Raw genomic sequence first — 15137 nt, 5'->3', positions numbered from 1 at the left:
TTGTATTGGCTAAATTTTCAAGTTTATTTGTAAACTTTGTGTATTTTGTTAGGATTGCATTGGAGCTATTGACGACACGCATATTGTTGTGGTTGTTCCAGAAAAAATACAACTACGATATAGAGGGCGAAAAGGAACACCAACTACAAACTATTTGTACATGATGCATAGATATTTCTAGACACCATCAATGATTCTAAGTTAAATTTTTCGTAACCTTCTACAGGTAGTTTGTTTGAGTTCCGAAATATTTTTATTTGTTTATTTAGAAATAATTATTATATTATATAATAATATTATTATATTTGTAGAAAAATATTATTTGGCTGACAAAGGTTATCCAGAAAGAGATGATTTTTTGACGCCATATTAAAAAATAAGATACCATCAATCAGATTTTCGTGGAAATGGTTCGAAAAGATATCAAGAAACCTTCAATTACCACCATTCATGGTTAAGGAGTTGCATTGAAAGAGCTTTTGGAGTTCTTAAGACTCGATAAAAATACTTAAAGAAATGTTGATGTATTCAGTGGAAGTTCAAAACATAATCATTTGTGCAGCCTTTACTTTGCATAATTACATTAGGCTAAGAAAGATTGTTGATTCGGCATTTAAATTCATGGATGATGATCATAATTTTGTCCCGTCTGATATTCTCACTGAATATGGTGATTTCAAAATTACTTCTGAACATGACAATGTTGAAATATCAACTTCCAAATAGATATCAAAAATTCGAAACAATATCGCTTATAATCTCATATCAACTTGCTAATAAGCGTAGATGATTTTAGAGTATATTATATTTTGTATTTATTTTAAATGAGATGCATTGCATTACTAATTTTTTTTAAAAATAATACTTTTATTCGACTCTCATGACATAAAAGTGGTAATTATTATTTGTTCTTTTTGTTGATGCATTCCAGTAATTATTTTGATATATATCTATATATATATATATATTTAAGTTATGATTTTGATTCGATAAAGTTAAAACAATTAAAGCAATTAAAATTATCAATTCTATGATACATTAGTTATTTTATTTATAAATTTAATACAATTTAAACAAAAAATATATAAATATTATTAATCTATTTACATATATTATCACATAAATGTTATGTTTAAAATAAATAAAATAAAATAAAATAATTTCAATATATAAATATAGTAAAATAATAAATTTAACAATATTTAACACAATATCTATTCTAAAAATAAAATACTCAAATGTTTTAATTGTCATTTTACATAGAACATCTAATATCGAATAACTATTTTACCAGCACTTCATCCAACAGCAGCCAAACGGCTCACAAATCTAAACAATATCAATGAAAAATATCTATTTGGGCACAAACACAATCAAACCATTAATAAATTAATCAATCTGCAATCAAGTAAATATTTCTAATCTCTCTACTCCAGCAATGTTTATACCATTAACATCTACCTTAATAAATACTATTACTCAATTCTTTGGCTGCTGCAAAATGGACCAAGTTCCCCATTGCTGATGTCGGGAGCACATCACCACACCACACTATGAGAAGATGAAAATTCAAGGGGTCTGCTGTGATGGAAGGCCATCTGTTGGAACAAGAACATGTACAAGGAACAATAGTGTTCTCGGATCAAAAAAACAATACAGAGTATTCTTCCCAATCGAAAACAAAAAAAATAAAATAAAAAAATACAGAATGAAAAAGGTATTCACCCTACAATGGGACGTGCTGACCTTTAGAGAAGAGAAGCGTTTCACAAATTGTAAGAGTGGACCACAGATGTAGAACTTGGCCTTGCATGTACAAAGCAACCACAAGTATGCTACCATTGGATTTGCTACAGAATGATTCCAAAGCCAGGAATGCAGAATACCTACACAAATAGTGCAAAAGTAAGAGGTGTTTCCATTGGTGAGCTTATGCCATGCGTCCATAACCAATATTAATACAACGGTAATGAAGTTGGCTTTAGTCTTCTACCCCATACAACATATGACACGATAAAGATATATTAGTGAGTTTATATAGACATGCTCATGTTCTATAAAGTTACAAGTAATCCATTACAGAGAAAATTAATAAGGAACACATACCCAGTTGTACCATCGCCTTCTTTCTTGTTATCTGTGTTCTCTTATTTCAGGATTGGCATGACAATTTCTCTCAGCCGGTCATATGAATTTTGAATTTTGTGCCTTTCCTCCATCGTCAGTTTTGTGCATTCAGAAGACTTGCAAAAATAGAGAGACCGTGTCATGATGTTGCAATAGGATTAACTAAAGAAATGGAGACTACTTAGCCTTTATATAGCTACCAAAGGATGGAAAAAAATTGCACCGAACGATGGCCAAATAAAAAGGAAGAACCGGGAAGCAGGAACATACAATAGCAAGCAAAAAGTACGACTGTTATCAAATATTTTGTCAAATTTCCACTATTTACTAATTTATTTCCCCAAAAACAATCAAAGCACACACTTGGTTTTAATTTCTTATATTGTACTAAAAAACAATTTTACTATTTAAATCCCAATCCAAAAATCCAAACCCCCAAACAAATTGGGTGGTGGTGGAATAGATTGGTAATGAAAGATTGAAATTATCTCAAAAAGACCATTTATTAGAAAAGGCTTGAAGAGGTAAAGGAAGATCCAAACATACCTGTAAATTAATTAGATTCTGTAAAATATTCTTGATTTCTATCTTGAATGTCAACAAAATTTGCCTCATCTTGTCATCTTCATACATGTGGAGGATTACCATACTGATGGCACATGCTAGAGTTGAATGGTTAACAGAGGAATGGGGAAGATCAAAACCAAATACCAAATTGCTGTCCAACACACAAGAACCCATAAAATTCAACACACGACTAGAAAGTCTTTCGCTTCTGTGAAACAGATGAAAGGAAGGCAACAAGAAATATCTTCTTTTTGCATAGGTCAGTGATGTTGATTCATGTTTATCGTCCCCAACATTCTGCATTGAAATGAAATTGCATGTGGAATATAAGTGCTACATAAACAACTAAATAGACTATGGAGAAAGACAAGCTTGGGGAGAAATTCGTTGAGAAATACTTACAAATATAATTTTGATCAAGTATTGAGGTAGGACGCGGCTAATCTTCACAATACTCAGATCAGAAAGTCTCGTAGGATTTGAGTCTAGAGTGACAAGCAATCTGAGAAAAGCACACTTATTCTCCATTGGCATTTCACTGCACTGATGGCATTTAAGGTGAATGTAAGACTTCCACACACAAGGATGGTCAAAGGATAAGCAAAAAGTACTAGAAAAGAGAGAATTTAGAACTTCCCACATAAGTATGAATGTTGTTAATATATGAACTAAATTATTGAAAAAAGGAGGTTAAAAGAATGCGGCCGAACAACATACTATCTGATCAACAATTGGCCTCTCCAGCATCTGAAATACAAGATAACTATCACCAATCTCTAACATGTATGAGCAGACCCTCTTGGTAATATACTTGAATGTCAACTGGTTGGACTTTCCATCAGCTTTTACAGAAGAACTGAACTTTTCTGAAAAATTCAAAGTCTAATATTAAGGAACAAATCTACAAATTGCAAGAATAAAACAAATGTATGGCACCAGAAATAAATTATAGATCATCCGTAAAATTCAGAGGCTCCAAGCCCCCCCTTCCCAATGCAATCCAAAAAGAAAACAGTCTTTTTATACTCTACAATTCCATGTTATCCCGGAAATATTATAATATGAAGGACAGGAAAGAAAAGTGATAACAAGAAACCCTATTTTGTTTCATTTGTCTGAAGAAAAAAAACACTAGGGTATGAACATAAATAGAAGTTCCGTGGAAAAAGGTACGACTGTTTTGAACAGCTTTTAATGAAATAAGAATAACCATAAATAAGATGTAAATGAATTCAAATGATACCAGGATAAACACGAAACCGTGAAAGTAAAGTTAAGTGGAAACTAGTGTAATCTGCAAGGTGTATGCGTCCAGCTCTAAAGACAGAGTGAAGAACTTCTAAAATGCAGATGACCAAAGATGGATCTAACTCATCACCTGCAACAAGAATAATGCAATATAATTATAATCTGTCAAATCACTTTTCATCACATTGCATGGTGTTTTTGTTTCTCATTTAATAGCACCATATATATATATATATATATATTCATCAGTTTGTTCTTCTGATAATAATGATATGAATGCATAAAGTAGTTGTCGCACGAACGAGTACGAGCAGCTTTGGGTTTGCATAGAGCATGAGAACTATTATAGCACATATTCAATTTTTAAAATTGACGCAAACCAAACCTTATACCCATATTCCAGCCACATCATTTTGCACAAGCAGCAATGAGTAATTCATTTTGGCCCATAAACTAAAACAATGGTGGATTTCCAGCTATCTTATTTGAGTGTTTTAATACTGTCAACAACTAGAGTGGCTAAAATTCTTAATAGACAGAGAAGTATTTGACAAAAGTGTTTTTGTATGTTCCAAAGACATCTACAATACAGAAACTCTGGGATTAAAAAATGAAAAAAGTTTACTTTAATTAACAGGGATACAAACCCAATAACATTTGTTGGAAAAAATAATAAAATTGAAAACAATTACAAAATTGACAAAGTGTTTGAAGTTATGAACTTACATAAGCAACATGAAACTAGTGACTGCAACAGCAGGGAGTCTCTATATGTGAAATAATAAAGGCAACTGAGAGAAAGCTCCTGAATATCTGCATCAAGCCTTACGAATGGACCAAAACATATGGCTGCAAAATATAAAAATATGTTAAAGCATGTGGATAAATAGGAAAAGAATTACACTGCCAACACCTTTTTACCATTCTCAATTTCTGTGCTGAAGAAATTTTTGAAACTGTATTGCAGACTGTCGAATAGAACATGAAACTGAGAGTTCACTGGAAATGTTTGTGCCACAAGAATAAGAAGGCGCAAAATGGTCTGAAAAAAGAACAATAATCAGTAAGAAATTCTAGCACTGCAAAATAATAATTTCTGGTAGGAGAAACCATCTGGGTTACAATTTTTGAAACTAGCATAGAATCACAGAAAGGTACCTTAGAACATAATGGATTTTTGTCATCCAACATAATTAGCAATGAAGGAAATTCCTTTATCCATGCAATTTGGTAATGTAATAACACACGATCTGGATCATTTGCATCAGTGTAATTTAAGCTTCTTTCCTGTTGCATGAAGACATTGGTTACAAAATGTAAAATGCCATAATCAGAAGAATTAGTAACATTTCTACAACACTAGGTCCACATTACTCCCTACTCAAAATATTACCAGTTCTCAAATCAACAAGTAGCCTCATGTCCAGGCAATTCAACTACATTAGAAGATTAATCAAATTCTTGTAGCCAAGTTTCCGACTTCAGGAAAATTGTCATGCTAGGTAAACATACTCTAATAATGGGGAAGCACTGCAATAAATCAGTTTTTACTTGATCAGGTTCGTCATTGTCCAACAACAATTTTAGGATAATACCTGTTAATGGATTGTTATAATGAAGTAGACACTCTAAGCATAATCCCATACTTCAACATTTAAAACTAATTATTTGATCTTGATTTATATACATTCCCTTGGATTTTCTACAGTTGGGGATCATACGATCAAAACCAAGAATGAGATATTTAATGACCAGCATTAAATTTCACCTTATGGGATTAAATTGACAAGCAAATAACTCATAAGATGCATAGTACAATATCTTCATTTGTTGGATCAGCTAACTAAAAATAAATACAAAATCATACACTTTACTAAGAATTTTAGACTCCTAGTTAAGATGCCATGCCCTTAACTCTTAGAACATGGTATTAGGGCAGAGCATACAAATTGCACATTTGCAGAATTATGATTTGCAATAAATTGAATTTTCATTATATCATAATTTCAGTATGCCAAATTTGGGTATGAACGCTGAACTCACACTCTGGTTCAGTTTGGCTGTATAAAATGAAATGAGCTCAAGTTTTGTATTGAGGTGATGTCAACAAGGTTTTTAAAGAAACTTTTAGGTTCCAAACATGTCTTCACCAAGTTTTAATCATCAAAGAGGTCAGAATAAGATTATAGATAGTTTCTGTATGTAGTGATTGAAATTCAAATCCACTGATGAGGGAGCAAACATCACAATTGCATTGCAGAAAATTTCCAACCATGATAACAATACAAATGTGGCTGAAAGACAACAGAATATATATATATATATATATCATAAACTGATAATGGGACTCCTTGTTAACAAATGAAGCTTATATGCCTCTTGATCATTTATCTCATGTGTTGTGAAATCAGTGTTAACAACTGAAGCTTAAATGAGTGTTTGCCATGAAGGCTCTGTAGAAGATCACCTATTTATGTGAACCAGGATGTTGAAGTATGTAAAAAATAAACAGTATAAAATGGCCCAAATCACATTATGTTAGGTGAAAAAGTCCTAGTGCAATAATACAAAAGAACAGAGAACACACATCTTACAGGAACAAGCATTTCTTCAATTGCAGTAAGGCAACAGAATTTCATTGGCGACTCCGGATTGCAGTTCCTGAATGCTTCTGTGAAACCCTGCATAAATAAAATAGGATTAAACTGTTATAGGCTACGATGAACTGTATGATGTGTTAAAATTATATAATGGACAGCACATAGACTCAATTAGAAAACAAATTGTTTAATATAAAATTACACACCTCTAGAATATGAGATCTCGAGTCACCAGAAATTTGCATTACCAATTTTGGAATGTATGGTATAATTGGAAGCAAGTGTTTCTCATAAAACACTTTGCCTAGTTCCATCTGCAAAATATGCATGCATCAATATGGATGCTGGCCATGCAGCTCATGTAACAATGCAACTTGAGTTGAGTACTGAGAAACAATCTAGTAGCAGATGCATTTCTATACAATCCAAATAAACTGGTGAAGTGCAACATCATATATGTAGAATCATTGTTCAATCCAAGAAAAATGTAAACAGCTCTTAACAGTGTACATAATAGAAGGTTTTAACCATACAATCTTATACTTGGAAGTGGCAATTACAGAAACAGAAGCTAACCTTTGTAACTAGCGAGCTTCCAATGAATTCCAAGAACTTCTCCACCGGAGTATAGGGCGAGAAGGCATTATTACTCAACTGTAAAAATACTTTTGTAATTGCAGTATTTACCATAAAGATTCTATCATTGTCCTGCAAGGTGTAAATCAAGAAAAAATCAGAGATTTATGCTACCCATCCCCCCTAAAGAATACCAATTGATGATGTTGCAAAGTTAACAGCCCTGTAGTGAAGTCATCAGTATTTTATCCGGTACAAAGTAGATGTAGATGTAGTTACTAATTATGTGTTATTTAATAGGATTTTACACAAATTTTACTATTCATCAAAAAATTTTCCCTCAAAAACATTCAATCAATCACCTTTTTTTATTTTCTATATTATACTAAAAATCAATTTTACATTCAAAACATTACATCAACACCTATTTATATTAAGTTATACAACTATTTCAATTCAAAATTTTTAATGTTCAAATCCCAAACCCAAAATCCAGACTTCCAAACAAACACACCCTAAAAGTACAGCTTGGATATCAAAACAACAAACAGTAACATGGTACAAAAGTGGGGTATCAGTGTTTACCCAAACAACTACATAAACTTAACAGCAATATCTCTAAATATAATTTGCAGAAAACTTTGGGTTGTGTTTAGGTATGTTCTAGAAGTGTTTTGGAGAGTGCTGAGAATGGTAAAAGGTTGAATAAAAAGTAGATATTAGACTTGACGTAAATTGGTGTTGGATGTGATGCTTTCTATAGTAAGTAAATTTTTAATGTAATATTTTAATATAAAATAAATACTTCCTCCGTCCCAATTCAAAGCACATTTTTTACCATTTTCGTCTGTCCCACATCAAAGTATCAATTTCCTATTTTTAAAAAAATAATCATACACTAATAGCAAAATACCAACTTTTACTTAAATTACAAACATATCATTACACACAATTACTTTATACATAAAGTCAAAGGGCAAAAATATCAAAAGCTCTTACACACTTTCACTGACTAATAAAATACTATTATGTCTCAATCTACTACAAAACCCCACAGGACCCTTTAATTTGGGACGGAGGAAGTATTTAATATGATGTTTTTTTATAAATACACGATGAAAATATGATGTATTGAATGGAGAGCAATAGAAGTACCTTTTCAGAAAGATGATGAGCGAGCTGGAGGGGAAAAACATCCCACAACTTGTTTAGTATCGTTGGCGAGATAAATTGATCATATGCAATTGTATCAGGCATTTGACAGTGTGGAAGAAATTGAGTATCTGATAAAATTTTGCAACTCTCACCAACCAAAAACCCAACTATGAGATCCAAGCTCTTAAGTAAAAGTAGCAGACAATCACATGACTGCAGATCTAGATTTAGGTTTATATGCAACATTGGCATGAAATCCAGAAAACTTCCAACTAGAATGGATATAAGATCTTCCAATTTCTTGGAAATGTCAGCGAACCCTACCAAAGATAGAATTTGATTAGTGTCTGGGTGCTTTTTTGCCAAATTCAGAATAAATGCAAAGTTTCTAATTTATTATTCCCTCACATAGACCATATAGGAACAGTACAGAAGAACCTTCATGACCAAAAATGTCCAAATAAATGAGAATAAACAATGCAAAAGAAATGTAGCATCTTAGAATTTTTAAGTCATTGAACAAAAGCACCCCCATTAATTTGTCCCTGATTTCCAGCATGGGTTATTTATTTGAACTTTCTGTTGAGCAAAGTTGAATTGCCTGAACTTTACCCACTTTATTTTTTATGGAACCAAGCATTTTCAACAATCCAATGGTGATAACAGAGCAATTTTTGGATTGCTACAAAATATCTGATACATAGATGCCAAAATGAATTGTGTACCAACTCAAGTATTATATAGCAAGTGCAATTCATTTAAAAATTATTAACCTTTCAAATTGAAGGCATGTGGTAAAAAAGGTTTACCAAAGTAGAGTGGTATTTGAAAGATGCAACAAACTCTGCATGGCATTTTATATTTTTCAAAACTGAGATGCAAAAAGATAATAAAAACATGCCAAATGTATGGAACATAAAAGTCTAACTACCCCTGCCTCAAAACGGAAACAACACTGCTACTTTTGCAGTGGAACAATCATATGTATTTCTAAACCAGAAAGAACTAAGATTAGGCATCCATTAGACTTAGTACAACATATACTGATTGGCATACACACTTGCAAGCAAACATAAAAATACAAAGTAAGTTTCAACACATCATACCAACACAAATATGCAATGAAAGAAATACAAAGGTAAAACAACATAAATTAAGTGCATTGACCAACACTCTAATATTGTTATATAATGTCTCAAGAAAACTTATAATTTAATTATAGGCTGGGATAAAAACCAGATGACAATACATATAATTCACAAGGAAGTTAAAAGGAGGGTTTTAACAACTCACCATCAGATTCATTGGCAGTCTCAGGCTCAAAAGCATGAAGACAATGGGGCATTGAAGTATCCTACAAATAAAAGGAGCCAAATGAGTAAGTCTGGTTCCTCTTTCCACTAAGCTTAGCTATGTATTATGTACTATGCTTCAACTTCTTCCATAATAATCTATTCTACTTTACAAAAACAGGAGTAAAATGAGAGTAAACTCTGATAGGAAACAAGAACTAACGAAATTCAGCAAACTAGAATATTGACAATACCACAAAATGCATTACAGTGCCAACTTATACTAACATAAACAATAAATACATAACTCGAACCAGCACACATGCACAAACAAAAGCAAATATAAACACACCTCTGTTAATTGAATGTGTTAAAAAAAATGATACGGAAATTTTATATATCAAAGGAACCCAGAAAATGAAGAATGAGAAGAAAGTTCTTAGGAATCTCATCTTAAACAAAAATAAATAAATAAATAACATTGCTTAGAGTCTAGGAAAAATTATATAACATTACATATAGGCCTGCGAAATCTAAAATGGTAAAATTTACATTTGTCACTTGCTAACTGTGGTCAGTTTCGAGCAGTAAAAGAAGGAAAAGTTTGGTTCTACTTGAGACGTTGAGTAAAAATTTGGCAACAGGTCCAGCATTACTAACACATGATAACTCAATAAGGTCACAAGAAAATTCCTATTATTTTCACAAAACAAAAATGTTGGATCGAACTTTTTTCTGACATCATCAGAAAATGTTGACTAATATCAATACTTTAATAGACTATGCTTAAAAAAAATTAACGTGACTAAATAACACTTCGAACCAGAAGAGAGTACATTTTTAACAGAGCGATCTCCTCTCACATGACATGGTAACAATGATAAACAACGAATCAATCCAGTAAGAATGCTTTTTAATTTGCTTTTATCCTCCAAAAATTGGTTCTGTCGTAATATATCTCCATAGTTTCCAAGCATCTGCAAATAGGAAAAAAAATTAGAAACTAGAATATTGATCAAGAATGCAAGTAAAAAAGGCAGAGAAAAAACATAAATAAATAAAGAGTAAAAAGAAAAAAATTAGAAAATTCAATATAAGAAAACAAGAACAGTTGAGCATACCTTCTCAGCATATGAAGAAAATGAAGAGGGGTAAAACTGGACAACAAGGTCAAAAAATTTGAAAGCCATTACTCGCACTTCAAACGCTAAATGCGTCATGGCATCAAAAATACATGATGTCATCAACGAAACCAATGATCCTTGATTATCCTACAAACATAAAGCAAAATATTAACTCCACATGATTTCTTTTTGCTCAAGAAAATAAACAAAAAACAAGGAAGTAGATTAGAAGTTGAGAAAGAAATCGACATACAAATAAGAACTGAGTATATCCATAACAGATATGAGAGAAATAAATGACTTACCAAGAACAAAGAGATGCCAAAATTGTAAGAATAAGTATGAATAGAAAGTTGAATAATACTAATGTCATCTTCACATATGCTCAAAATGCAAGGACTTATTAATGTTAACATTTTATTTTTAGGTATAAAGGAACACCTTGCCAATGAACTATATGCAGATAAGATTGGTTAGTGTTTGTTAATTTTACATTTAATAAGTAAATAAACGAACATGACCAAAATATCAAGGTTTGTTCTGAGTTTTCTTTTTCCTTTTTTTGTTTTTACTATGCAATCTCTCCATTCCCTCCAAAAATATCACACCCAATAATTATTTCACTTCAAAAACACCAGAACACATACGCACAAAAAGGAACAGCAAGTGAACAAGCCCTTAGTGTTGGTTTCAAGAACATGTATTGTTTATGGCTCAGTTATTTGTTCATTTTAGATATATTATTTTTGTTGTAAATGTCACTTTATATTCTCGGTAAAGTATTTTCCACTTTTACCACTTCACACACTAGTAATATTTTAAACAAGAAAAGATTATATATAATTGAAAGACAATTCAGTCTTATTATTGGCTCTTTTTCTAATTTTCTTAATGACTTAGAAAATGCTAAAATGAATATAAATTTGGAACAGGGTGTAAATATACATATATAATGAGTGAAATATGTCATTTTTTACTGTTGGAATATATATGTTTATTTGCTCTTTAATTTTTAAATATATCACATATAAGATAAGTGCTAGATCATATCCATTTATCCAACAAGTTTGTCCTTACTATTCGTGAACTGAATTGTGTTCAGTGAGCCTCTACAGACAAATCAAGCTTTAATACAAACACAGATTTAAACATCAAACCCTTGTTCATTTACATAAACAAACTAAAGCCAAAACTAAAGCCAAATAATCATTATTCACAAGTTCACAAGTAAATCTAAAAGGGCTGTTTTGAGTTCATTTATATTTTGTTTGATTACCTGATTTCCTTGATATTGAATTTGAAAATATTTTGAAAGGAATATGATAGAATAAGTAATTATAAGAATCACAATGTAAGGATCAGTAAGAATTATTTTTTCTGGCATTGTTTAAATTATTTATTATTTTAAAAAAAAAAATAGAATGAGCTAAAAATGATTTCTATTTTTATTTACATCCAACACTCATTCCCAAGAGAAATAATTACCAATGTATGATCCCCTAGAAAAATCAACTTATCCCATCTATAATTTAAAATTCAATTAGCTTACAAGCTGATTTGCCACACAGAATATGATTACTAATGTAAGGCACTTTCTTAGTCAAGCTATGTAAAATTAAATCTTAGCAGAAAACAAAGAAATCCACTGGACAAAGTTAAAAATCATAATCGGAAAATGTGTAAATCAAATGCATTATGCTAACTATATAAACTAGAAAATCATAGATGAAATAATCATATTGATAAGAAAATAAAAGCCATACCTTTGCACAGCCGGGTAATATTACGGACTTGAATAGTTGATACAATGTTTCACGGACAATCTTATCATCATCACTAATCCGTTTACGAAGTTTCTCCACAACTGCAAGTTTATGCAACTTCAGCTCAACTGGGTGCTTAAGCAAGATATCCTTCATCCCCAGCAATGCATCTGAGAAAGAGTAATAATCAGTGTTTACCAGTTATAACAAGGAATAGCGCATTGAAGACAACGTGTATTACTCCAGAACGTGTTGCAATTGAAACTATCTTTCCCCAGAAATCGAAAACCAAAAACAAGAAGACTATTATCTAGACTGGATTAAATAGCTTAAACGAAAAATAAATAATAAGCTGAACCTTTCCGGACTTTGGCATTGTGATGGCTAGTCTGCTGAAGAAGCTCCTTGAGTGTCAGTCCTTTCTTGCTGACCGCTAAACCTGCTTTTTCAGACGCTATACTCTGTTCGGGAAGAACAATAGCTTTGGATTTTATCTCGGTGTTTGTAGTATTATTCGGAGGCGGCAATTTCCTGCCAATCTTCCGCTTAATTTTCTGCAAAGTCAAATTCCAATTGTAAATTCGGAACCCAAACATCACCAAATAAAACCTTGAACCGAAAATTGAAACATCAAAAGAAACAACTGTCGTTACTTTGAAGTCCACCCCTCCTTTTTGTGGTTTTTTGGATTGTGATTTGTGTTTAACCATTCTCGCTCGGCCTTCTCTCCGTTCTCCACCCAATGTTGCAGAGGAATCGGCTTAATCGCAGAAAAATATACTAAGAGTTTTCACGACGACGGCGGAGAAGAGGAAGAAAGCGGCGGGGGATTTGAATGGAGTTGAAAAGAAGAAGAAGAATGACGAGTGAAACCGTGGGTTTATAAACAGAAGAACGGAATTAAAATTGTTGAAGGATTCACATATGATATAGGCCTCAGGGCTTGGCCAGATTAGATTTGCCTAAACCGTCGGTTCGAACCGGCGGTTCATAGGTTTCTGAAACGCAAATTACGGTTCAAATCGAAACCGTACCCAAATCGAATCGAAACCGTGGTTTAGCCGGTTCGGCTTCGGTTTGAGCTTTTCCCAAACCGTGAACGTTCAAACCTCGCCGGTTATTGCTTTTTTTGAATCTGCCCGACCGGGTCGCAAACGCAGCAGAATAGGTGAAGAAGGAAGGAAGAAGAAGAAGAAAAGGCGGAGGAGAAAAGGAGGACTGTAGGAGGAGCGAGACAGAGAAGAAAGGAAATAATTGAAAAGAAGAAAGAATCGAACGAGTGCGCTGCGGGTCTGAGGCGGTCGTGGATATGTAAAATATTGTTTAGGGCAAAAGTATTTTATAATAATAAATAATATATTTATAATTAAAATTTTATATAAATAAAATAATATTAATATGAATTAAATAATGCTCTAATATAATTTTTTATTGTATAATTATATTTAATTTAAATTATCTTATTATGTCATATTACATTAATATTTTTATAATTTATTCTTAATTTAAAAATCAATTTAATTATTTATTAGATTTACTTATATTATTTATATAATTTTTATATAATAAATAAATAATATCAAAAAATAAAATTAATTGTTTAAATAAAATTCAAATTTAGAAAAATAAAAAATAAAAAAATATATTAAAAATAAATTTATATAAACCGGCGATTCAAACCGTAACCAGCAGTTTATAAACAAAAACCGTCGATTTATAAACCATCATCGAAATCATCAGAATCGTAATCAAAATCATTATTCAAAATATTCGATTTCGGTTTAAAATTATGACAAATAGTAACTAGTGGTTTGGAACTGGATCCAACGGTTTAAACCGTTTAAGCAAGTCTAAGCGAGATGGTTAGGTTAGCTCATATTCATATTATTTTAAAAATAAAAAATAAAAATAAAGAATTTGTTCAATCAATATATTTTTTAAAATATAATTCTATATAGATCTTCAAAAAACTAATATATAAATATATTAAAATAATCATATCATATCTTATTTTATATATATACTATTTTTTTAATCCTACTTAAAACATCCATTTTTTCTATTTCTATCTTCTCATATAATTTATCATTTTATTTTTTAAAATATGATTATAAACTTTAATTATATTTTTAATTTTTTTAATTTTAATTAAACATTTAGTTATCTTAAACTATATCACCGGTGCAAATAATTTAACTCTACAAACAAGACTTGACCGTATTCATAATACATTTTGTAATAATTGTCCGATAATTATCAACAATTATTTCTTTTATTTTTTTTTTATTAATATCTTCTTTCTCCGTAAATTTCTTACAAATATAAGACAATATGTATTCAATAAATTAAAAAATTTAACACAAAAAAATAAAAAATAAAAAAAATCAATCTATTCTATTCAATAAACACAAAAAAATATATATTATCAAGCCAAAAAAAAAATGCAATCGAGACATAAAACAAACAAATACATTGTGATAATATTTTGAATATTTTCAACATAAATGACCAAACAAAATAACTACATAAAATAAATATGAACATATAAAACACAATAAAGAAGTAAATAATACTAGAAAATGAAATTAAAATTAGAAAATAACATAAAACTAAAAATACACACTTACTTTTGACGGGGAGCCGTTGTGGGCGGTATGGTGGACGGTGGGGTAGGCGGATGGCGAC

General features: G+C 31.1%; 1 protein-coding gene across 2 annotated transcripts; it reads right to left on the bottom strand.

The window, feature by feature from the left end:
- Positions 1–1216: 1216 nt before the first annotated feature.
- On the bottom strand, positions 1217–13749 carry LOC127264984 (uncharacterized). Of its 2 annotated transcripts, none has more exons than XM_051294606.1 (20): positions 13106–13749; positions 12811–13006; positions 12453–12622; positions 10687–10836; positions 10429–10542; positions 9567–9627; positions 8274–8593; positions 7119–7250; positions 6749–6856; positions 6537–6623; positions 5101–5229; positions 4864–4984; positions 4669–4791; positions 3938–4072; positions 3412–3560; positions 3097–3237; positions 2674–2991; positions 2107–2243; positions 1747–1886; positions 1217–1598 (listed from the first exon to the last, which is right to left on the bottom strand). In XM_051294606.1, the coding sequence occupies exons 1-18, from the start codon at positions 13160–13162 to the stop codon at positions 2148–2150; spliced, it is 2607 nt and encodes an 868-aa protein (XP_051150563.1). In that variant the 5' UTR covers positions 13163–13749; the 3' UTR covers positions 1217–1598; positions 1747–1886; positions 2107–2147. The 2 variants fall into 2 exon arrangements, with proteins under 2 accessions (XP_051150563.1, XP_051150562.1); XM_051294605.1 differs by having other exon boundaries at positions 1218–1598; positions 10402–10542.
- Positions 13750–15137: the final 1388 nt, after the last annotated feature.

The sequence above is a fragment of the Andrographis paniculata genome, unplaced genomic scaffold, assembly GCF_009805555.1.
Source record: "Andrographis paniculata isolate CXL003 unplaced genomic scaffold, ASM980555v1 Contig71END, whole genome shotgun sequence".
NCBI lineage: Eukaryota > Viridiplantae > Streptophyta > Magnoliopsida > Lamiales > Acanthaceae > Andrographis > Andrographis paniculata.
Note: the sequence above shows the minus strand (reverse complement) of the source record. Positions and strands in the feature narration are given on the sequence as shown.